The sequence below is a fragment of the Amphiura filiformis genome, chromosome 17, assembly GCF_039555335.1.
Source record: "Amphiura filiformis chromosome 17, Afil_fr2py, whole genome shotgun sequence".
Lineage (NCBI taxonomy): Eukaryota > Metazoa > Echinodermata > Ophiuroidea > Amphilepidida > Amphiuridae > Amphiura > Amphiura filiformis.
The window spans coordinates 6050636-6076336 of NC_092644.1; the positions used below are offsets into that span (position 1 = coordinate 6050636).

Consider the following 25701-nt stretch of genomic DNA (forward strand, 5'->3'; position numbering starts at 1 on the left):
ATCAAACAGTCATAATTGGCGGTCATTTCAAATCATCCCCAAGTCAACGAGGTTTAAGAAAGTTCTCTCATTGTTAATTGTTGGTTATGCATACCTGTACAAAATACAATGCCTGGTAACCCACCACTTGAACAGGATTTAGCAAAAGCAAACAAAGACCAGAGCTATTAAAAGTTCTATAGCCATCTAAGGTAGAAGCTTATTATCCACTTCAACAATAGGATTATTGATTAGTTTTGACAATCAAAATGAAACGGATGTCGGGCCAGCTAAAATTACCGATGAATATGACCTACGTACACATTTTACACCGTAACTCAGAATACAATTTAGGGAATTTACGGCTCATTTGTGCTGCCGGGTCACATATTACACACACCTAGAAATAATTACATTAATGCATGTTTTCAGAGTTTCACAAATCTTACTTTAATTTAAATGAAGCTTGTTAACTCCGCAATTTATAATTCTTAACCCCGATTCCATACGGGCATGTCACATGTGCCTTACAACTTCTATTGATTATTTGTTAAATTGTGTATGAGAGTAAAGCCTGTGGAGAATTTAGGGACCGATCACCCCGACACAAACACTTGTTAAGGGGGGCCTGAAGCAAAAAACAATGGCGGGGGGGGGCTGAAATTTTTGACCCTCCTAAGGGGGGCCCAGTTTATATGCTTTTCTATGGGGTTGACCCATAATTTTCATGTCAAAAAGGGGGCCCCTGACATTTTTGAGGTCTGTAAAGCCCCTTACAAGTGTTTGTGAACGGTCCCTTAGTTCATGGCAGCACTACGGATTATTCATTCAATTGTATAGCAGCGAAACGGAGATCGCTTCATTAAAAGAAGTGTCTCTTGGACATCCCTGTACTATTTAGGGTCTTTCATGAGACACTATGGACAATAGCCTCATCTCAATGGCATAGTCCAATAACCTCAATTAAACAATCCTTCGCAAAATTTGACCTCAAGTTGCAGAGTATGAGTTTTTGTACTCAAATTTTCAAAGGTCATTCAATGAATGTGTAACTGTATTGGGGTTAAAGAACTGTGGCCTGATAGATGAGCATGTTGTGGATCCTATACTTTGATCAGCTCGTAATCGACGGGCCTTATAACATCGCGGATTAATATTAATATATTTTATTTTGAGAATTGTCTTGTGACATCTCGCCAGAAGCATCACAGACTATTAATTGAAGTCATATACTTAGTCTACTTTCTTTAACACTCAAAATATAGACCATACAGGTCAAATGTATCACTTTTAACGTCGGTCTACTTTTCGGCGTAGTGGTAAAAACCTAACAATTTCCGCCGATTACGAGCTGATCAAAGTATAGTGAGAGGCTGGTGGGTACTTCAGGAAGGAATTGATTGACCTATTTCATGAAAAAGCATAAGCTTTTACCATCAAATGCAAATATTTAGCCTTACTGTATTCTCCCTAACAAATGCCCCCCACATTTAAAAAAATGTAAAAGTGACCAAAATGCAGAAATTTCCACGCCATATCATGTAGGCAACCTTCAAACTAGCATTTATTGGGCACATGATGATCGTTGAAGTGGCGGATACCGAAGTAATTTGCGATCACAATGATCTGTATTTTGCCAATTGAAGCTTGCATCAAACAATTTTTTCGTCCAAAATTCACATCTAATAAACGCCCCCATTTGAAAATACACCCTCTCCCCGGCATTTATTGCAGAAAATGCAATATTTGATCAATTCATGGAGCAGGGCAAACAATATTTGTATAAAATAACTCTGAATGCAGCTTGAAATGTTGGATCCCAAACTTAAAATATATATTCTTTTGTAATGAACAAATTTGATTTGATTACATCATCTGGCTTTCCTGCTGAATACCATGGACATGCCTAATTCAGATTCAAGTCCCAATGGAAGGTACTGTATAAGTGGTAATTTTCGCGATGGTTTTATTTTCGTGAATTTCGCGATTACAGCTCCGAATATATGCAATAATGTATTACAAGTATAGGGGAGGACTGGGCAATCGCGAAAATAATAACATTTCGCAAAAATGTGTCTCTCACTACAAATCACGAAAATAACTGTACGCGAATATCACCACTTATTTTCTGATTCTATTTGAAATTCAAACTCCCTCTGTGGAACATATTTCCAAAATCTTCCACAGGGGTGGTGTGGATTTCAAATGGAATAGCCCATTCAGCTTTAGTGACAGTCTATTACTGTCAACTAGCGTTTCCATGGCATTCAACAATCAGCTTCTTAAATTACTGTCCAGAGAGGAGCAAGATAATAATACCAGTTTCAAAAAAAGAACACTTTTCTTCCAAAATTAGCACAATTCATGGCGATTCTCGAAGATGCACTTGTAAGTCTTTCAAATGCTCCTTCTTGTGCATATAGATACACTCAATCTGAGGTATGTCGTTGGACAGATCAACTAAGAATTTACTCATGCCGGTATTGTAGCTCATGCGGTTGGCCATGTGCTTCCCTCCCGGTATGGAACACTCCAGGTCGTTAACAAAATAACGAATCAACTCCCGTATCCAAGCACCATGAGCCGCTACCAGAATATTTGCACTCTCTGTATCGTCACATTGTAATCGAGTCCGTGTCTCTAGTTCTTTAGCTAGCACCACTACCCCGGCTTGATCAGAGTCTTTCCCTTTACCCTGTTGCTGTTTTGAGGTTTTCTTCACGCCCCATATTGCATCTTTTATTCGCTGAGAAGTGGGTGATTTCTTGGCACCATCTTTGTGACCTTTGACCTCCAGGGAAGCAGCCACTTTAAAAGCTTTCTCTGGGTTATACTCGTAACCGGTACCTTCCGGTGACGGATAGCCAGAGTCTGTTTGAGACCCGTCTGTGCATAAAAAAGAGTGGTTCCACTTGGACCTACTGAATCATCGGGAGTTGAACAAATGTCCACGGCGAGGGGTTCCACTGACGACTCTGAGGTACAACTTCCTGTCGGTGATTTCTCATCGCTAGGTGGTGACATTCTTCTTGCTTTTCTTGGCTGTTGAGAATTAAGTTCTACACTATTTAAGAATTGTTTGCATAGATCTTCAAAGAATTGGATTGCACGGTCCTTAACCTGTGGGGAACAAACCGGAAGCAAATTATTGACATCTATATAGCTGCAATTGTGTTGAATATGTTTTTCCTTATTTCTCAAAAATTATAGCGGATTAGTGACAAGTAAGATATGTATATTATAGGGGCAAGGACTACAACTTCTGCACTGGAAATTCAGCAACTCAAGGCAAGTAAGTAGTTATTGATTTATTGATCAAATATTGGTTTTCCCTCATTTTTGACTGTAACTCCACAACTTTTGTCTGTGCTGAAATAAAATGTCCAGTGTAGTAGTTGTAGTCCTTGCCCCTATAATATATATATCTTACTTGTCACCAATGCGCTATATATTTGAGAAAAATGCAAAAATAGGCACAAAATTGGCCAGGGGTGTAGTACCACCTTAATGCATTGGGTTTTTTTTAATGCAAAGCCTAATTTTGAAAGATATATTTGTAGTATACATTGTAAAGTGTAAGATTTAATCCAATTCATACATGCTAACACTGGAATATCATAAGTAGGAAGTCGCTAATATGTCTAAAGGTGTATCTCTAAAAATAAGGATGATAAGTATATAAAAGTATACATTTTCAGAAAGGAAATGATGCCAGGAATCCTACTAGTAGCATAACAGATTCCTGTCAATTTTTGAGAAAATCACATAATTTGATCTTACTCTACTGACTCGAAGAAGGCATACAGATTATATTAAGGGGGTACTACACCCCTGGCCAATTTTGTGCCTATTTTGCATTTTTCTCAAAAATTATAGCGCATTGGTGTCAGGTAAGATATGTATATTATATATAGGGACAAAGACTACAACTACTGCACTGAAAATTCAGCAACTCAAGGCAAGTAGTTATTGATTTATTGATCAAATATTGGTTTTCCCTCATTTTTGACTGTAACTCCACAACTGTTGTCTGTGCTGAAATAAAATTTCCAGTGCAGAAGTTGTAGTCCTTGCCCCTATAATATACATATCTTACTTGTCACCAATGTGCTATAATTTTTGAGAAAAATGCAAAAATAGGCACAAACTTGGGCAGAGGTATAGTACCCCCTTAAAGTGTCTAAAGAATGATATTTTTCCAATCCTTTTCTTGCTCATAAGTAATTTTGATCGAGTTGGTGTCATCAGTCTTATTCAGGTGTTCTCTCACTCAGGTATTTGACGATCTTCTGAAGGATAAACCACCTGGCAAACATGTTGCTAAGCAACTAGTGGTAAACAGAAGGTCGTCACAACATCAGTGTTGAAAAGGGAAATCTGATCGATTTCGAAACATCAACAGCAAGTGCTGTTTTATTGGATTAGAAGTATGATTTTTGTATTTAATACTCTGCGTGCTAGCCAGACGCTTCAACATAAAAAGCCCAAGTTTTAAGATACTTTCTCAGAATATCAAGAGCTATTTTAAGAACCACTCTATCAATACTGGGCTTGTTTGTACTAATTTTTATGCATTTTTAATGCCAATTCCAAATACGGTCATGGAAATTTACAGCTTTGAAATGTCTGAATTTAAACAAAAATTTGAAACTTGTCGTCTGCAGTCGACATCTGCGTGGAGAGAGTTAGTTTTCAAATACACTGCCCTGATGAACATGTTCAGTAAGTAGCATCCTAATCTTGTACCACATTAAAGTGTTACATTTGAATACCACAACATACATGGTAATGTCACTGGGCAGGGGGGTACTGCACCAGTTTCCGTACTGGTGTATAATAGGTGCTGCAGTTGAGCTTGAAACTGGGGGGGTAATCTGCTCTCTATGGAGGGGGGACCTGGGTGTAAAGTAGTACAGCTAACTTGAGGGCTACCTAATTTGACCTGTGACTATTCCTAATAATTGTCTAAAACCACCAATGAGACTTGCCCTGATGAACATGTTCAGCAAAGTAGCATCCTAATCTTGTACCACATTAAAGTGTTGCATTTGAATACCACAACATACATGGTAATGTCACTGGGCAGGGGGGGGGGGTACTGCACCAGTTTCCGTATTGGTGTATAGGTGCTGCACTTGAGCTTGAAACTGGGGGGGGGATAATCTGCTCTCTATGGAGGGGGGACCTGGGTGTAAAGTAGTACAGCTAACTTGGGGTTATTCCTTCATGTAATTTTACACGAAATTAGGGTTAGGGTTAGTTTAGGGTTAGGATTAGGGTTAGGGTTAGGATTAGGGTTATGATTAGGATTAGGCTTAGGGTTAGGATTAGGGTTAGAGTTAGGATTAGATTACACGAAATAATTACATGAAGGATCGACCCTAACTTGAGGGCTACCTAATTTGACCTGTGACTATTCCTAATAATTGTCTAAAACCACCATGAGACTTGCTGTATCCCTTCTTAGTAATAGTAGACCTCTAACACATGCGCCCATGAGTCACTTCAGCAGAATGGCATGCCGTATAAGGCCTTATTATTGAAGTACTAGTGATCATATTGGTCATGCGGTAGCTGACAGAAGTGGTCACATTTCTTATGTCAAGACAACCAGTACCACAAGCTCCAAGTCTGTGATTCATTACTGTTCTGTGTGCTGGTAATAGGCTTCAACATCAAAAAAAGTCCCAAGTTCTGAGATATTTTCTTTAAAAATGAAGAAAATCGCCAACCCTGCACGTACGCCACCTTGTTTTTAACCCTGGTAATTGTTAGCACTTGTGACAGCTCGACTGCAACATGGACGCCAGGTACGTGGCAATGGGGTATTCCATTTAAAATCCACACTACCCCTGTGGAATATTTCGGAAGTATCTTCCACAGGGAGAGTAGGAATTCAAATGGAATGAACACATTAGGCAGCTCCATTTGAATCTCTTACACCCTCCGAGAACGATTCAACCTGAATCTTCAACAGAGGGAGGATGAGTTTCAAACAGAGCTGACTAATGTGCTTATTCCATTTGCAAGTGGAAGATACTTCCTGAAATCTTCCAAAAGGGGTAGTGTGGATTTTAGATGGAATAGCCCTATGTTCCACTTTGAGCCGCATCTTCCAAGCAGACTATATTTCAACACTGATTGGTCTAGAAAGCTAAGGAAATTAACAATAACGGTGAGGAAAATTGATTAAGATCTGTAACCAAAACAAACCTGGTCAATGGCAACATATCGGAGAGGATGTGCTGTCACAAACAGTTTATCGTGGATTATGTCCAACTATGCACAGTTGTCAACATAACCCATGTTATCGAACATCAATTGGATATCTCTATGTGAAAGTTTTTAGCATTATCACTTATCTAACATCAAAATCTCTTCAAGCTTTCAATTGCTCGTTAAAGACGATACTTTAAATGTGAAGTTTTCAACATTATCACTTATCTAACATCAAAATCTCTTCCAGCTTTCAATTGCTTGTTAAAGACAATACTTTAAAAAAGAATTCGGATACCTGTAAGCAATTTTGATCCTCTTGGGGACCACTATGCATATCAGAATTCCTTTAAGCATTAGCAATTTCTATTTTGAATAAATATCCACCAAGTTTGACGCAAGAACATTATAACCTAGCATTTTTTATCCTCCGGGGAACAGAGCCGGATTACATTTTGCATGGCTTGAGAGTGTCAGCAACATTTGTATTTATATTGTGCAGCAGAATTTTTTTTATCTAAATATTGAAATTGTTGCAAAAGAAATTGTGATAAAATAAAAGGGCAAGGTAAGATAAGCCTTGAGATGCAGAATTGTTTCCGTTTGCAAGGACCGTCTGCAAGGACCAAAATACCCCCAATTTTCTCCACATAGCAGACGACGCTATTGCAGACGGCGGTATAGAGAGTCCGGGTTCTCTGCTTACTTACAATGGGCTATTCCATTTAAAATCCACACTACCCCTGTGGAAGATTTAGCTAAAGTCTTCCACAGAGAGAGTATATGTTTCAAATAGAATAGACAATTTAAAAGTAACTTCCATTTGAAATACTCACTCCAGTTGTGGAAGATATAGGTAAAGCCATAATACAGGGGGAGTATGGGTTTCAAAATGATTAACTCTAACCAATTACATTTGAAAAACATACTCCCCCTGTGGAAGACATTTCCAAAATCTTCCACAAGGGTAGTGTGGATTTCAACTGGACTAGCCCAATTCTGTGATTTTACCTCGTAAATTGTCTCGGCTCCTTCAGGAGTAAATGACATAGGTGATCTGTTACCAGGTGATTGCTTGTCTGCTGCCTGGAGTCTACTCTCGGCTTCTCTCTTGTAGTTTATAAGTCTCTGAGATGGTTCACCTTCTAATACACCAAAGTTCTAGTACAAACAGGGCAAAATGGATAAAGGATATAAATCTACACAAAGCCAATGCAAAATAACTTTCAAGAATACACATAAAGGTAAAGGAGATGATCCTGTATAAATAGTGATCGGAGTGCCCATCTCTCTTTCATACGTGATTGGGCCAGACTCCTCCATGTAATGTTGCTATAGAGGGATCGCTACACCTCCTCCACAGCGTGTCTGTTACCTTTCCAGCATTTAAGAATGCCGTTACCCATACACCTGGGTGGAGAGGAGTAATCGAGATAAAGTGCCTTACTCAAGGGCACATCACAATGGCGTCGCTGGGGCTCTAACCCGCAATCTTCCGATTATGCGCAATCTTGCGATTATGAGTTGTGGCCCCGTTCCGCTCGGCCAACCATAGAGAGATACATAGACACAGTGGTAAACGTAACCGGATTGTTGTGATTAGGTAATCAGCATGAATCACCTTGACCTTTTGTTTAACAAACTTTCAATACGGGGGGGGGGCTCAAACTTGCATCGCCATAATGTTGCGCCGGAATCTAAAACCTTATGGAATGAGCTAACATGACTGCTAAACTAAATCAGAGATTTTATACTATGAGTATGAGATAAGACACTCTGTACATGTGGACTGTCTGCTGTACTCCTGTCTTCCAACAAGCGCCAGAGTGTCGTGGTCCTGACTAAATGTGCAAAACTAAATACATGGAAGTCAGAATGAGGGACACAATTTCTTCTGCACCGGATGGGGCCTGCACATTAATATTTTTCATTAACTATCTAACTGCTACACATGCTATGTCTTCTGAAGGTGTTTAGTTAACAATTTAGCTCTATTGGTACAAAAGAAGAGGCCTACAAGATGGTTTCTGACATCGTTTTTCGCACTTCTTTCGGAAGGTGTATCTTTTTATTAATGGACGGCAAAACAGGAATGCGGGACGTCCCGCATTTTCAGGGTTTTGAACTTTGGAATGCAGGACTGTCCCGTGACAGTTGGCAGGTCTGATGGTAGTGCTGATGGGCTGGGGCGAGGATAGTTGGTAATCGTCCACTTGGAGCTCAGTCGATTCTGGTTGGAAGTACATGGACCAGGTAGAGCATTCCATAGGTGAGCTGAGGATGGAAGGAATGATCTCTGGTCGCTGACCAGATTGGTCGCTGACCAGATGCTTGGTCGACAGATCTAATAGAGTGCCGCAGATGAGGATCAATGATCATATGATCTGGTAACAGGTGTTGACGGAGTTTTGGAGCTTTGCCATAATAAATTAATGTCCAGGTGTGATATAAAATTGGATGGTTTGAACCTGAGCTATGAGTTTTCAAATATCGGACAAGGCGTAGTCGAGTCAAATATTTTGTACTGGGTGGAAAAAAAACCCATCCAATTTATCATTATTATGTTTTTAGAATCTTTTCTTGGACAAAATGCCATTTTTGGGGGTCAAAATGTGATTTTTGGTCAAAAATGTAATTGATGGTCAAAAATTAATTTAGGTTAAAAATTGTTGGAAAAAATAGTCCAAGTGTGGATTATATTTGACTAAATCTGTACAAAGTATAGGAAGGAAGATTCTGAGAACATAAGAATGACTATTATATTGTCACGGAGGTATAAGTGCGTTAGTATTATAGATCTCTTGTGCATGTTATTTCCAGAAATGGATTAACTTGACTTGACTTGACGGGGAAGTCATCTTTTGGTCTATACACGAGCATGCTCGCCTTTTAACCCCAGGGTCATGGGTTCGAGTCCCAGTAGTGGCTCGAGAAGGCGCAGGATACTTCCGCCAGCGGTTTGTGACAATATTGCTCGCACCCAACCCAATCCAATCCAGACTTACCCTTTCTCTTAATCTTGCATCAGCTATAATGGCAGGTTGAGTCGAAGCACTATGTTTCACTATGGCCTCTGCAGTCTGTCAAAGGCAAAAAAAAACAAATAAACTACATAAGAAAATACACATCACAAAACTTCAGAACTTAAGCACCAAGTATGCTAGATCTTTGGTGTTTTCAGTATATGATAGCCTAATGTTTGTATTGGGTAGAGACTTAAAGTTTTCCATTTTAACGGTAAAGAAAACAAAATTCAGTGTTTTGGTGGAAAACCAATTTATATCACAACTGCTTGGAGAAGACTTTGTCAGACTCTCTCTCTCTCTAGGTGCCATATCCTAAGACGTTGGCGATCATGTCATGCCACAATTCTCTGTTATAAGCCATTTCCAGAAGCTCTGTCGCTTTATGTTCAGCTCCCCTTTCTTTTATCCAGTCTTTCAGATTTGATAACCACATCACTCTCTTCCTGCCTCTGCTCCTTGTGCCTTCTATCCTTCCTGTCAATACTAGGTTCTCAAAACCATCCTTTCAGAGGATATGACCAAGGAATTTGAGCTGCTTAACTCTGATTTCAGCTTTGCTTTACATTAAACACTACAAACACTACAAATTCATGCTAACAATAAAGGTCTGTCTATGTTGAAGGTGCAATTTTGCAATATGAAAACTGTTGGAAACTGGTATTGCACTGCACAAAACAGAATTTGCCTTTTAGTAAATGGAAAACTTTGGTCTCTAGTATGGGGTATTAATTGGAGTAACTCAATTGTCTAAACTGCCTCCTTTGGCCCCCAAGGAGCAGACACACAAACATGGCAGAGTTGATACTCTTTGGTTCTATCTCATTGGCTGCAGCAACATTATAGGTTCAACAACCACACACATCAGTCATCTATTGGCTGATTATGGTTTCAGAAAGTCTGCTTGCAGATTCTGTACTCTTCAACATCTTGAAGTCAATTTCTTGGTGTCTTGTCCAAGGGTCAATGACCTCTACTGCATTCTGCCAATCAGATTTCTTGTGCTGGGTGCCAATTATTGGGCTGTGAATGTGGTCCAGGAAGCTGTTCCATATCAGTGCATTTTGCGGTTGTGTCAGTTGGACAACTGCTTGGCTACTGACGTGTGTTTAGAGTAAAGTATTGAAGTAATCCTGTGTGTAATTTTGGTTAATTTTGATGGACCAGCATAGATACTGGTGAACTTATCATTGAGTAGATATTTGCCCAGTAGATCTGCTTGCATTAACCCCCTAAGCACTACCTGCCGATGTAACATTGCCTCTGATTGGTCAATTACATTATATCTTCTCTTTAATCACCAATCAGAATCAGAGCTTTGCAAACAATTCACACCAATTTATTTGCGAAGTGAAATTATTGTAACAATATTGCTGATTGGTCCAATTGATAATGAAAACTTCTTTTTGACCAATCGGCAGATAGTTCTCATGGGGTTAAACAAGCATAGTATCTTACCTGGTAGGCACGTTTTAGATCACTAGCATAGATACTGGTGAACTTATCATTGCGTAGATATTTGCCTAGTAGATCTGCTTGCATTAAGCCTTCATCGGATAGAGGGATGTCTAACTGACCTGCATGTAAGAAAAAAGAATGAACAAAAAAAGAATAAACAAAGTTAATACATGTAGATATCATAGTTGGCAGTGGTGATACAAACCCACCCTTTTTATTTCAAACTCACCCTTTTTATTTTATACCCTTTATACCAAAACTCAGAAACCCACCCTTTCTAAGCGTGGTTACTAATCATAAAAAAGTGGTTATGGTGGTCCAGGAGGTGCAGATTTACATCCAAAGAGAATAACATATTGAAGTTTTAGATGACCAAACACTACAGAATGGGATTTCAATGTTGTTGTTTTTTGTTTCATTTAGTGTCATTCAATTGGAAATTAATGTAAGCTTTGAGATTGCAATTGTTGACTTCTAAACCCACCCTTTTTATCAGTGACCACCCTTTATATTTGGACACACATTTTAACCAGAAATTTTTCAAACCCACCCTTTAAGCATTTTGTGGATCTCTCAAACCCACCCTTTCGTAAGCGTGGGTTACCAACAGTGGATATGTTAGCTAGTGTAATCGATTTAAAAATGGTTCTTAATTAAAAGGGGATTCTGTGAATTTAGGATCCTCTTTTTAGGGTATGGTTCAAAAGATACCCATGAATAAAGCTTATCTTTAACATTTCAGTTGATTCCGACATTAAATTTGTAAGCTCCGCATAATTGTATATATTACAGCGCCATCTTGGTTTGTTGCTCATGGAGGGAAAATATCCAGCATTTATCAGCAAGAGCTCCAAATCTTTCAGTTTCAAATAAAGGTTTGCCCACTGCACACAGAATGCAAACTACACTTTGAAGCTAAGTTTAGCGGGCACATAGCGAAATCATGTACGCTATTTGCCCTCCATAAGCGACATGCAAACATGTCATACTCTTTGGTTCTTAAGACCTCACTGAGAGGGACAAATTTACTTCAAAATCTTTGTCAAATTTAACAATTTCTGAATGAAAATGATCACAATTTAGGAAGTTTTAATTCAATTTCCTATAAATGGAAAATAACATGAAATGAAAGAATAATTGAACTTAAAGTTATTAATTATTTTAAACTGTTGTGATTTGGTACATGTAGTTCACAGCATCTTACGAATGGTAGTGAGCTTTGGCAAAAACTGCATTGCTCAATTCATAGCGAGCGTGTAGAAGAATTAAAATATCACAGATATACTTTTATAGGTGCTGCGGTTCTTGAGTTACGTTGTACAGAGGTCTGAAACAACAACACTTTTGTAAAACATACATAACTCATTTTAACAATAAATTAAGCAAGTTTGCAAAGTATACGATTTGTAGAATGAACTTTTGCAAAGCATCAAGGTGTTAATTTTCAATAATATATTGATCTAGATAATGAAAATCGATTTTTAGGTTGCTGCGACCAACAGTACCTCGTCTACCCTTAACTTAGGTTATAAAAGGAAAAAAATTTAAATAAATAAAAACACAACCCAAGATTTTCGTGATTTTTCAGTCGGTCGGGAAAGGGCAAACAAAAAATGTTTTTCTTGGCCTATATAATGTTGCATTAGATGGAACCAGATACCAGGATTCATCTTTTGGTAGGAGAGAAAAGAATTGGAAGTCTGATGAATGCCGGCACGCATGGTAGACCGAGACAGATGCCAGTACAGGATAGCTGGGATGGAGTTATCTGTTGGAGTTCATTTGAGACCGTCCTAATTGCTTCCTCTAATCATCGCTAATTGCCAACGCACACACATGGTTATAAATAAGTGAGTCAGGGTCAAGCTGAGGGCAGTCAGCACCAATCAAAGAGGGTGTGTCTGTGTCGTAGTAAATACCAACGGTGGTGTAGTACTACAAGTTTAATACTAGTAATAGTATACACAAGTCATAGCAGCCTTTTGACATCTTGGTTCAGACAACAGTACAATTAAAATGTCAAACTTTTGGTTGTTTTTTGAATATTTGACACTGGACACTGGTACCAACTCCAAAACTTTTAGTCTTTGTGCACACATCTTTAAAGGGCCCATTCAGTGATCCCAGCAAAAGTGTCAACATTTCAATTGTTTAAGAATAAGTCAATAAGATGAGGTATTTTAGAAATTAAAAATTTAAAAAATCAAAATGAAAAAATGAGTAAAACAACAGTTTTGACAAATTTGAAGCTCCTTTCAAATACATGTAGCTAATTAGCTAATTTCTCTACTTACACACAATTTTTTGAAATTAATATTGAGCCATTTTTGAACCAGAATACTTCATTTGATGCACCACAATTCTCAAACACTGGACTATATACCCCAAGAAATGGAATTAATGGGCCCAGCATGGAAAATATAGTTCAGCATAAAAAGTGGTCCCTTTGTTACTTTTTCTTAAGGCAAAAAAAAAAAAAAAAAAAGAAAGAAAGAAAGTGTATGTTTTGCCTCACTTGGTTTGAAAAAAAAAAAAGGTTGATTACCTTTTAACATTTTAAAGTAAAATCTCCAACTGGTTAAATAAACCGGTAATTGTCTAAATAATGTTCAACTTGCAATATTAATATGCTATTGTGGTGCTTAATTTTCATGATAAAGCAGGTTTTAAGCAATAAATTTTGTTTTAAAATATGTATATTTGGTCAACTAGAATGCAAAAATATAGACTGTGAAAAAAAGTGTTTCTGGATTTTCAGAAATTAGGGTCAGTATTCTTTTGTACAGTAAAATTTCAAAATTTGGGTTGGTCAATTGAGGCCAAACATACACTTTAGTTTAGCCTATAATTTGGACCTTATTGAGCATCTTTATTCTGAAAAGTGGATTTTTGCAATCCTATTATGCATGGCAGCTTGGCTTGCATGTGTGTAACCAGGCTGGCTGATTGCATGGCTCATGCACTGCTTATACTAGATTTTCCGAACCATTTATTGGATTTATTTAGTCTGACCTGAAGGATGTTGGTAGTCTAGACTAGAGCTTGTCTAGCCAATTAAAGCTAACGAAGCAGGCTGCTAATAGTAACCAACTGACTGACTGACCACTGTGAATGCCGCCTAGCTGCTTGCTTAGTGCTCGGTTGAGTCGGTTTTGTGTCTATCATTGGCAGATATTGCAAGAATTAGGAGTCAAGTGAACCATTCAAGCCTCATTCATGTGTTGGGGAATAGTCATGTTACTAATTATATGTCTCTTTGTATTCATGTTGAACTTGGTAATAGTTATATGTAGACAATACATGTAGGGCCAAAATAAAATGAATTCATGATCCCCCTCCCTGTTTTTTGCAGGTTTTTTTGGTGCTGCAAGAATTTTTCATGCTACTTGGGGAAAAATAAAATTTTTCAATAGTCGTCCGTGTCAAAATTCTGATATGAAGTTGTTGGAAATCACATTTATTTAATTTTTCCCTGCAACTTTCTGTCGACTGTCATTAAGAAATACAGTTGAAATTAAATATATAGGCCTGAATACTTGCTTATAAAATCCTAGAGCTCACATGAGATTGATTTCAAATAGACGCACAGGAGTATGATACGTATGTTTGGAAATTGCAAGCTCTAAATACGTGTACATATTGGTGTAACGTGTAGTATGATGTATGTCACATAAGGGATAATAATATAAGCCTAGTTACTAAATTATATTGGTCAGTACTCAGGTATGAGAAGAGCTTTTTGTGAGACCCGAGTCATACCACATTTGGCTAGATTCGACTGTAAAATTGGGTTGGAATTTCAGTTTGTGCGTATAAAATTTTTCCATGAAATAATTTTTTTTTTCCTTCCATGTATCCTTCTGTCCCAATATTTTCAGAGCATGTTACCAGAAACAACTTTTTATTTTAAGTAGGCCAGAGAGTGAGACTATTTTGAGAAATATGGACAATAGACTTTGATGAGAAAAAAATCTGGTAACAATTGAATTAAACAATGAATTATAAAGGCTTATCATATTTGAAATATCAAGACACACAGAGGCAAGGAATTTGAGTCAAAGGCTGTACTTATCTTGCAAATATCATTGTAGAGAACACTCTTGTGCAACCATACATGTAGACTGTAGCTACAGTCTATGGTGCAACTGCAAGTCTTATCAAGCTGAGAATGTGGGTTAGCAAACTGTGTTTGTATGTTTCCTTGCTTGAAAAACATGCACTTGTACATGTACAATGTATTGAAATAAGATTTTTTTGAGTTCAAGTCCATTATATGTGCACATGTTCACTTCTAGTTCATACCATCCTGATCAAGCTTCAAAATAACCAGGCACCCAGGAGCCATTTACCCAATGGTCATAACATTTTGGCTCCTGGTCCACACCAAAATCATATGAGCCAGACTCTACATTTTGTTTTAAATAGAGCGTGGTAGTTAAAGCAGGTTTGAAATTTAAATGACTCTTTATAGCTCTTTAAAATGGCTCCTGGTTCACTAGATAAATCTCAGGACCAGGAGCTGCTTTTTCCAAATGTGTCTCCTGGTCCAGATCTGCTTATTTTGAGGCTTGATCATGATAGTATTCATTATTTATAGTATCATCTATATCGTACCTTTAAAAAAAAAATTCATTTGACAAATTGAACGCATTCTTTTATTTTGCTGAGAAATGGCAGGTGTGCGAGTACTATAATAATATCCTTAAAATATCTCGTCAAATTCTCCCCCATCCGAGGTGCTCAATGGTGCCACAAAGATTCCCGAGACTCCCACCCTCAAATGTTTTTGTGAACGAACATGAACAATAGATGCAAGATGTACAATATGTCGTTCACCCAGCCACCTTTCACAGGAACATCTTGACAATTTCATAATTTGCTATAAAATTATTTTCAATTTACTACAGGATATACACCTATCCGACTTCGCCATTACTGCGGTGTCCCCGATGTAAAACTGCGGTGTCCCGAGGTCGGGGGCTCCATCCATTCTTTATTGTGTGCTATACAGAATTGTACCCGGAATTGTACACAACAGTGATATTCAATACACAATCATGAGTATTGAATTACTTAATTAAATCTCCGCTCTGGTACATCTGTGTTGCCGTCAATAGAGGGCCAAATACAGTAAACGCTTCTCGGATTGGTGTATAGTGAGTGTTTTGGCACGGAGCCATTTAGCACTTTGGTGCCAGTCAACATGATCACATCCAAATATTTCACTTTTTTACTCCAGGGGTTGTATAAAACCATCCAGAAACAAAACCTGAAAAAACGATAACAAAATTTAATGATAAAATCATGCTTGACTACACGTAACACATTTTGTATCAACCCACCTTGTCTGTGTTAGCGACTGCGTCATTTTTGGGCATTTTTTTTGCAATTGGAGGCAGGATGTACGCTTGTAGAGAAGCGTTTGAAATGAACATAGTATTATTAAGTGTGCATTGTCGGCGAACGGCAGACGCCTTAGTGTCACTGACCGAGTGTAGGTTGACTGTGCTGAGAATACATGTCTGCCTCCTAGAACATTAGGAGCAAACATTGATTTAGCATGTCTCTTGTGTTCCATGGCTAGTATAAGACAATAACTTTCTGAAGAAAAAAAGGGAAGCTTTTTTTCAAATGTAGATATTTTTAGGGCATTGCTTCGTCTGCAAAGTCAGCAGAACATTTAAACGAGGGCATCACAACGGATCATTTTAATTAATCTTCAGCACTAAATTTCTAATTAAATATGCAACGTCACAAATGCAGGCAGGGCTGTAACAAGGTTGAAAATGTGGGGCGGGGGGGATAGCGAGTACTTATTAAGGTACAGACGAAAATCAATCAATATATATATTCAGTATTCACCTAGCTGTTTATGTAAACTCAAATTTACCCTCAAATTTCACAGAAAAAGTGGCAAAAACTACCAGCTTATCCATATTTCCTTAATTAAAAAACTGCAGACAATGAATGAATCAGGGGTTTAGAGCCACCTGGCAGCTATTGCAGATATGCCTTTCTTGCTCTGAACCCCTGAACCCCCAAACATGATTTCAAGAAACCTGGTTGCATGGGCCCAAGTGATCATGAATCACTGTATGTCTGTTTTGTTGTTGGTATGTTGTTAAACTTGTTACTACTTTTAATACCAACTGAACTTTAAAAATCGCATACAACATTTTTCTTTTTGGCAACCTTATGGAATTGCTGCAATGTGATCATGTGTCTTTCTTGGTATTGACAATTGTCTAGTATTTCCTCAGAAATCCACCACAACTGATATTATTTTAATATGCTTCTAGGCATGGTGTCGTCTGCGTGATCTTAGCAAGACAGGGACAGCTATGTGAATCATTGTGAATGGGTGGGTGGGATGGGAGTCATTCATTAGTAATGTCAAGCCCCAACAGGAAGCAGACGACAAGAGAATTTGTCTGTCAATTTGAGAAGTGCTACAATGTAGTAGCATGAAGCCATTGAGGTGTATTTATCATCATTTTCTTCGGGTTTGTTTACAAGAAGTTATGAACAACCATGTTTTACAGGTACCGACCAAGATTTTGCATTTTGGGAGAATTTTCTTCTTTTTTTTAGTTTTGCTAAAACATGTAAAATCAGCTGATTTTTTGGCTAAAATGTATTGATTTTGACGGAAATATTTTGAAAAAAATCAAATATTTGCAAAATTTTTCAAGTTTGTAGTCCTATTTTAGGGTCAATTTAGCATCCAGAAAAAAATTATAAAAAAAAATCCTGACCGACCCTACCGGAAACTGGCGGAAAGTCCATTCGCCCATAAAACAGGTTATTTTTCCCCATCACCTTTTGCATGGAATTAAGTACAAGAATAATCAACTTGGTCAAGACGCTATTCCCATAAAACTGGATGAAAGTTTCCTCTCTCAATAAGCAATCAAATGTTGTGAGAAAATAACTTTATTCTGTTATCTTTTACACCATTTTCATTTAATTCCTGCCAACAACCAGTGGCGTACGTAGCCAGGATTTTGGAACCGGAGGGGCACAATTAACTTGTAAATGTACCGACGGAAATATTTTTTACCAACGGAAGTTGTGATTTGGTGACCCAAACTTTTTTTGCATCGTTTGAAGTGAAGAGAAAAAAAAAAGAAGGAAAAAAGTAAAAAAAAAAGGATAATAGGCAGTACCAACAAAAAAACACAACAAATTTTTATGTATAAACTATAATTCACAATTTTTCTTCATTTTTTTACAATTCTCCCCTTTCTTCTGTTACCCTGGGTAAAAATAGTAAAAATTTGTTAACCCAATTTTTTTCACCAACGCCCCTGCCCCCCCCCCACTGGCTACGCTTACTGCCAACAACTATACATGTATGTACAAACTCGCTATTTTTGTTCCAAGTTGTAGTATATTATGTTCAATGTTGACAAGTAATGAAATATGACTGGTGTCATTAGTTTTGATATAAGTGACACATTATTAACCCAATACCATGTGACACATGATCAATGCTGTTAGTTGCACCATACATTATACTCCCAATGTGTTTTTTTTTCCAGAATGGGGACTTACAAACTATGTTTTATAGATCTGTGAAAATCTATTATTCATTCTTTCAAATACTACTAAGAGATATTTTCCATTTAAAGGGGCATTTCATGATCCACAGCCTCATCCCCCACATTTCACAAAAATAGTTGACATTTTTAAACCACTGGAAACCTATGGCTACATATCGTTTATGTACATAAACTTCTTGCAGATTAATTCGTTTAGCAAAAATATTGTCAAATTAGTGTAATATACATAATATAATCGTGTATTGCAAAATCGGAATCAACTGAAATTTTAGGAATATGATTTTTTCATGGATATCTACTGAAACATGTCACAAAAGAAGATGCTGGGATCATGAAATACTACTTTAACAAATTATTTTTTAATTTCAATTATTTATTATTTTGAAAAAGATAAACAACAAACTCCTTGATTTGTTGGCAAATGGATAAATAACATTGAGAAACAGCAATTAGGCCAAAAAAAAGGGTTTGTCTCAAAGCTCACACGCGCATTTGTAAAATTGTGAGATTTGAATTAAAAGAAATGCAGATTTTTTTTTTTTTTTCAAAATTTTTTTTTTTCAAGTTTTTCCGGAAAAATTTGGCGAAAATTAGATTTTTCCTCAAAATACCATAAAAAAGTCGGGAATAGAATAAATTTAAAAAAAAAAAAAAAAAAAAAAAAAAAAAAAAATCGCATTTTGCATTTGTTTTCAAACTACTTGTGAGCTTTGAGACAAACCGTTATTTTTTTTTGCCTTAGAATCCGGGCTTAGAATAATTCGATCATCCATCCCCCCCCCCCCATCTCACACCCATTGTCCTGTGTGTGTGAGACAGTTCTACCTTATCAGAGTATATCTGGGTCATATGTGTCAGTCTAATGAAGTAGTCGATTCATCCTCACAATTCTGAGAATGGAATGTATGATAGGAAATTGGCCATATGCCACGCATCTTCTTATCTTGGCTGGGTTTTCCCCCTACATTTGACTAATTTGTTATGCTTTTGTTTGTTTATCGCTTGCAAAGAGGTCGCTGACACTGAAAAGCAAAATGTTTGTGTCTACAGAGGTTATTGCTCCTGTCAAGTCAACAACATTATTGGCAGCACAATATCTTCAGAGTCATTCAGACATTCAAGACAATTTTTTTTGAATAGTAAAATTTCATTATTTTTGTTATGTAAATATACAGTAGTATATTCCCTATAAAAAAAGAATTGGGACACATGTTTATTTTGATAACATGAAAAGTGTACTGGTATTGAAAATGATTGTTATCAACTCTTGATATTATTAATTTTTATTAGAACACAATGCAATATATAGCAAAGAAAATACACATTGTAGGACTGGTGTTGGGATGCAAAGGCATATGTGACACGATCTGGTCCATGGGGGCCAAAGGAGGCATTTTTGAAAAAAGTTTGAGTTATTGTAATTATTACATTTATACACATACAATAGGTTAATCATTTACTGAAAACACCAAAGGTCTATAGCATACTTGGTTCTAAAGTTATGAAGTTTTTTGATGTCTATTTTCTTATGTACTTTATTGTTTTTTACTTCATATTTTGACCTTTATCTCAGTTTCAAATTTGCCGCCTTTGGCCCCCATGGACCAGATCGTGTCACATATGTAAAATTGACTCAAAATAAAGGCAAAAATTCAATATGAAATGTATCTAGAGAACTGAAAGTAAAAGGCCCTATATTTGGTTACCCCTAACCCAATCCATGGGGTTTTTTTGCTATCGGAAGGGGAAAAAGAAATGAAAAAGAAATGAAAAAGGAGAGAATATGAACAAAGAAGTCACTTGGTACCCCCCCCCCCCCGGATTAGAACCTCGGACCCCTCGCATGCCACACAGACTCAATGAGGATCACCGATCTGTAGCCACAGGGGTTTCGCTGGCCTGCGATTCTGTGGGTATGACTTTGGCTGATTACATCATCGCACCACATGGAATACATTCACACGCAGTGGTTTTCATAGCGAGTTTTAGCGAGTTTCAATCACGTTAGGGTTAGGAGTGTGTAACATGCATTAGCTGACAGGCAGAAATGATCAATTGAATGACAAAAACAAAATGGATGATGCCAGCTAGCCTGCCTGCCTCACAATTATTATTGTTATTGGCAATGATGCTTCATCTGTACCTGTCATTTTTTTCAATAAATGAACGTTGACAATGTACATTAAAATCATGATCGTGACAACAATTAATATCATCCATGTGGCAGAGATGTCAACAAGTCATTTTTTGCAAGTCAAGTCCAAGTCACAAGTCCTTTTGTCCAAGTCCCAAGTAAGTCAAGTCATTTTGAAAAAGTTGCAAGTCAAGTCAAGTCACAAGTCATCAAATCACAAGTCAAGTCGCAAGTAAGTCACAACTTGTCACAAGTCACTACAAGTCTATTCACCAGTTTTGTGTTTGCTGGGACAGGACTCCGAGTTTTCAACCCGACATACTTCCCACGCCGAGCCTGTGTCGCTGATTGAGCGCACTATTTATTTATGTATTTATTTATTTCCAGTTCAGGTTATGCCGGACACAAGGCTCGCCAGCGGATAATTCATTAATGTAATTGTAGGCCTATTAATATTCATAAATTCTATCCATAAATTTCCATTTACAGGAAAGTAACATCAGACTTGCCTTGGTAACAAGTCAATTTTTTCAAGTCCAAGTCCAAGTCCAAGTCCAAGTCATTTTGTCTAAGTCACAAGTAAGTCAAGTCATTTTGCAAAAGTTGCAAGTCAAGTCCCAAGTCCCCAAAAAAGTGACTTGAGTCAGACTCGAGTCCAAGTCACACGACTCAAGTCTACATCTCTGCCATGTGGTCTTTGAACTTCCATCATATTGGAAACACAAGCAAAATATCTGTTTTTGCCCAATTTTCTGACTCCCCTTGTGCACACCCCAGTACAGGTTATCAACAAAATTACAGGGGGGGGGGATAAAGGCGTGGCGATGCAAGGTGCTCAGTATAATCAAATTGATTATAAGTGTATAAGCACTGCCATACATGTAAGTCTACATATGTACATGTTTTGGAAACTTTTGACGTCTTGCATAACACTTTATGGTCATTTCTCCCAGCCTTTACTCTTAAAGAATTCTCCCAAGCAAGCCAGGGGCCAAGCCAGCCAGGGGCTGAGGGGATTTTCACCTTCAGATGATCTTTTGATAACCTTTTAACTGGTTAAGTTAAAACACAACAAGATCTGTAATTACATCCTTCAATTCAACTTCAGATTTGTCCTAAAATAGCTAGAAGAGATTGGGTGTTTGACAGCAGGCATACCGATATCAAATCGGCACCACAATAATCAGCGATATCAAACCTTTACACCTATGTGCAAGTCATACTTGTGAAATGCCATGCGGTCATCAATTGAAAATCTGTGATTATGCTAAATATCGCTAGCTCAAAACACTTCAAATGCAGATTCAGCAGAGGCTCCGGAAGATTTTCAATAGGGGGGGGGGGGCAAGCGTGGAAGCTTTGGAAATGCATGTATACATTGTTACATGAATTCTACCATATGATTCTACCTTACATTTTGATTTATACCTAATTTTTGCGCTTGTGGTTAGCTACAAATGTACAAATCTGGGCGGTATAATGTTTATCATAACTTCTACATGCATGTACACAAGTCATGTCCTAATTCTGCAGTCACATGGTTTCATAGCCAATTGTCCAGCGATTGTCATTTTAAGGTTGTCGCCAGACAGTCTGTTTAGTGATGGAGGAGCACAAACCAGCTGGGACTGAGACTACACATGAAACTGCACAGTAACGATGTATGCATCGGAAAAAAAGGTGCATTGGGGCTTCATTTTGAACACTCCTGCACCATCGTCATTCGTGGAAGTTTGATGGCCACCGCTAACAATGCCCTTTACATACTTAATGACCCCCTTTTCTTATTTACTGCTACCCAATGACCCCCCTTTCCAAATGTCAAGTACCCAATGACCCACTTTTTCCATGTGGTATTTGTGTTCTTCTTGAGAAATATTGGATTTTTTGCACGTTGGCAGTTATTTATGTCCACATCCACCACCCTACAAAAAGGCCTACTTACATGTAGGAACCCTGTAAAAAACATCTATGACGAGGCATATATTCATCATCTTCATCATCATATTCTTTCTTTTCTTTCGTTCAGTTTCTTTCTGTTCTTAATTCGTCACTCTCTCTTCCTCCTTCTACGCATTTCGTTAATCTAGTGATTGTCTGCGGCCGAATGCTTACGCCGCTTTAATTTGCATGTTTCACTTTACCCCCTTTAATAACGCATTTCTCCTATTTAGTTTACCGCACTGGACATTCTCCATTTTGTCACTTTGATAAAGTACTCTTGTACGAAACATCGGCGTTTAATGTTACATCATTATTTTTTACATCACTAAATCATTCAGTCTTCTTTATATTTTATCATGCAATGACAAATAGGAACGTTTCCTTATTTACTTGGCCTATACTTATTTTCACTGACGCCTATAATCAGAGCAATCTCAACCTAATTTACCAAATAAACTGCACAGACTTGTGTTCCCTTTAAATCAAGACCCCAATCAAAATATGAGGAAACAATCTAAAGCTGGTAGTAGACTACAAGGATCCTTCATAAGGTCAAGGTCAAGGTTATAAGCAATACTCAAGTCTGGTATAAGTCTGTTCAGTGTTGCTGGATTTATTTTCATCATTGGCGCTGCCATCAGTGTACCTTAAAGTCCGATGTATACTCCACTTAGCGACCACGATTTCGCAGGCCGAGAAGAAATTTGAGCTGAAATTTTACGAGCAGGTTTCTTCGCTTCGCGGAGAGTTGGATTTGGTTCAACTTTTGGGGGGTAGGCCAGCGAAGTTTCTATAAGGAAGCACAGGGCAGGCAACAATTCTTCGCGATACTCAGCGATATTTTGATGAAGTATACAACAATGCCTTCGCGCGAAGTTGCGAATTATTTTTTTTCATCACAGCTTCTTGCGAAGTGGAGTATACATCAAACTTAAAGCAATGTGCTGCTGCTGCATCAACCTGTACCAATCTTTAGTCGTTTTCACATTTTGAGTTACACCCAGCGTAAACTTACGGTAACAGCGATAAAAATTCCACATATAGTTTCCCTATACTCCTACCGCATGACCACACATAGCCTATTTCTAGCACTCTATGGCTATACGCTGACCAGTTCCACCAAGCATTCACTTCTGGTCAGCGTAAACATCGCCTTCCACTTCCAGCGTATCTGTGACTTTTTCAACCGTACGAAATGTAATTTCTTAGCTTCCAACCCAAAAAAGTTACATTTACACTGGGTCACAGTGTATTTTACCCAAAGGAAAAATCATTCCGTACTGTGCATGTACAGATCACTGACAGTGATGCAAGCAACCAATCAGCATTGGGAAAATTGTTGACCCAATGACGCTGGATTTTCATTGATAAATTTGTTCGACTCTCAGCTTCCGATTTATTGTGACCTTTACTATTTGTGAATTATTACCACAATGCATAGCTTCTAAAATGACTTGAATACACGATGAGAATGTGCGATTTCCATGCTGAAAGTGGTTTCAAACCCCGTCAAAATCCGTCAAGGGAAAGGGATTTTATAAAATATTTTATACCGGCATTTTCAGGAAAATCTTGGAAGACTGGTGAGATTTGATAAAGTTCAGAATCGTTTGTATGAATGTCAATGTCTATCTCAGTATCTGTCATTGACATATATCGTAGCGTTGAATGCGCTGAAGCTTGGGAAGCGGATCCGTTGCAAATTTGGCGGATCTTTTGTTTTATGTGACATTAAAAATCCATCTTTCGCATGGCCGCTGTGTGTGTGTCCCGGGCGTGTGGGGGTGTACGTGAATTGGGGTCGGCTATGCACGCATGGATTCTGTTGATCATGTTGATACGACCTGCATGCAGAAACACTATACTGCTGACTGAGTGTACCAGTCATAGCAGGGTGTAAAATATACAACAAAGTCGATGTTTATTCACAAATACATTATGGTGTAAATAAAAGCATTTGAAAAATTTAACAATAATTTGAACCTGAAAAAAATTGAACATGAAACTTCATGAGTGATTTTTCAACATATTTGACTGTTGGATAAATATGGGTGTTGCAGCTTTGGAGCTATGGCAACATGGCGCATTACTTTGATGTTGGTAATGGGTAAATTACACTGTGTGGGTGCCAGGTGTAGCAGCATTTGCATTGCAAATTACACCTAGTTCGCTCCAGACTTTTGTCAGTAGTAAATTGTCAGATTTACACCTGGCAGAACTTACGCTGACCATCGTTCACACTGCCACTACTGCACTACACTGCCAATACATGGGCGCTGAGGACGATTAACCCACAAATTCCATAATAGCTCCTGTGAAAAATATTGCCAATGTCAAAAAGAACACACAGGGACTTCATTATGTAGAATATATGCTCAAAATAGCCCGCATTATCAAAAAGTATTTTGAGCCCTGCCGCCATGCAAAGTCAGGCCTTGTCTTTTGAAAATTGCTGGCGAGTGACAAATCACTCTCCTCAAAACTTGCCAGGTGAGCTGTAGGCGAGTGATTTTAATCATTTTACACCAAATGTAGGCGAGTGATAAAAAGCTCTTCTCAGCTTCATTTTAGGCAAGTGATGGTGACTGATCACTCTCACTTGCCTCAAAATTTAAGACAAGGCCTGCAAAGTGACCCAATTGGGTGCTAAAACGTGTTCATGGCAACCTTTAAAGCCTGGGTAGAGACCATTCATTTTAAAGCAGGAGAGGAAAGACTGCTGGATTCCCCTCCTACATGTACTCCGTTTGCATCAAGACTGGCGAAACCTGACTACATGTACCACTGATATTGCCAAGACATATTCTCCCACATAATTGTATAATAAACACATACAGTTTGTATAAGCAGGACAAATTCACACACACAAAAAATCACTCATGAAATTACACCTTACGCAAATAATTAGTCTCCTAAAGTGATTCCATTTTGGGTGCATTTGAGTGTAAATTAACAAAAAAGTGAACCTTTTGGTGGATGTAGGCAGCCCTCGAATTAAGGTTCTGAAGGGACACGGCAACTTTTTTAGGGCAAGTTGATAATTGCCTTGGATTTTCACTGAAAAGGCAAGGCAGCACAACAGTTTGTAATATTTCAAGAGGGCATCATGTGGCAACTGTTGAAAATTTGAGAAGGGCACGTGAAGAAAACACACACAAACATAGATAGATGATTTTATAATGAAGGAGCAGGGCTGGGGCGCCGACGGCAACTTCATTAGAGGGCACGGCAAGTGACTGCCTTGGGTAAAGGACATATTTTGAGGGCATTACGGCAGTGGGGTTGGGCACCCACAGCAAAATGCCATGGGTGCCATGGGTTAATTCAAGGGCTGGATGTAGGTGGGTGCACATCACCCTGGTTACAAGCTTCTTGTTATCTCTTG

The 25701-nt window shown here is 38.1% G+C and overlaps 1 protein-coding gene across 2 annotated transcripts in view; it reads right to left on the reverse strand.

Annotated features, from left to right (window-relative positions):
* Positions 1-671: 671 nt before the first annotated feature.
* LOC140136860 (uncharacterized) overlaps positions 672-25701 on the reverse strand; it is a 38859-nt gene continuing 13829 nt past the window's right edge. Inside the window, exons 3-7 of one of the 2 annotated variants that reach the window (XR_011856774.1) lie at positions 10677-10795; positions 9201-9275; positions 7207-7356; positions 1491-3099; positions 672-1449 (exon numbers count right to left, since the gene is read on the reverse strand). Coding sequence is in view for 1 of the 2 variants with exons in the window: in XM_072158461.1 (XP_072014562.1) it covers positions 2719-3099; positions 7207-7356; positions 9201-9275; positions 10677-10795 (725 nt within the window). In the remaining variant the exon portion in view is untranslated. Of the gene's footprint in view, positions 3100-7206; positions 7357-9200; positions 9276-10676; positions 10796-25701 lie in introns of both variants that reach the window. The other variant, XM_072158461.1, reaches the window with a different exon arrangement.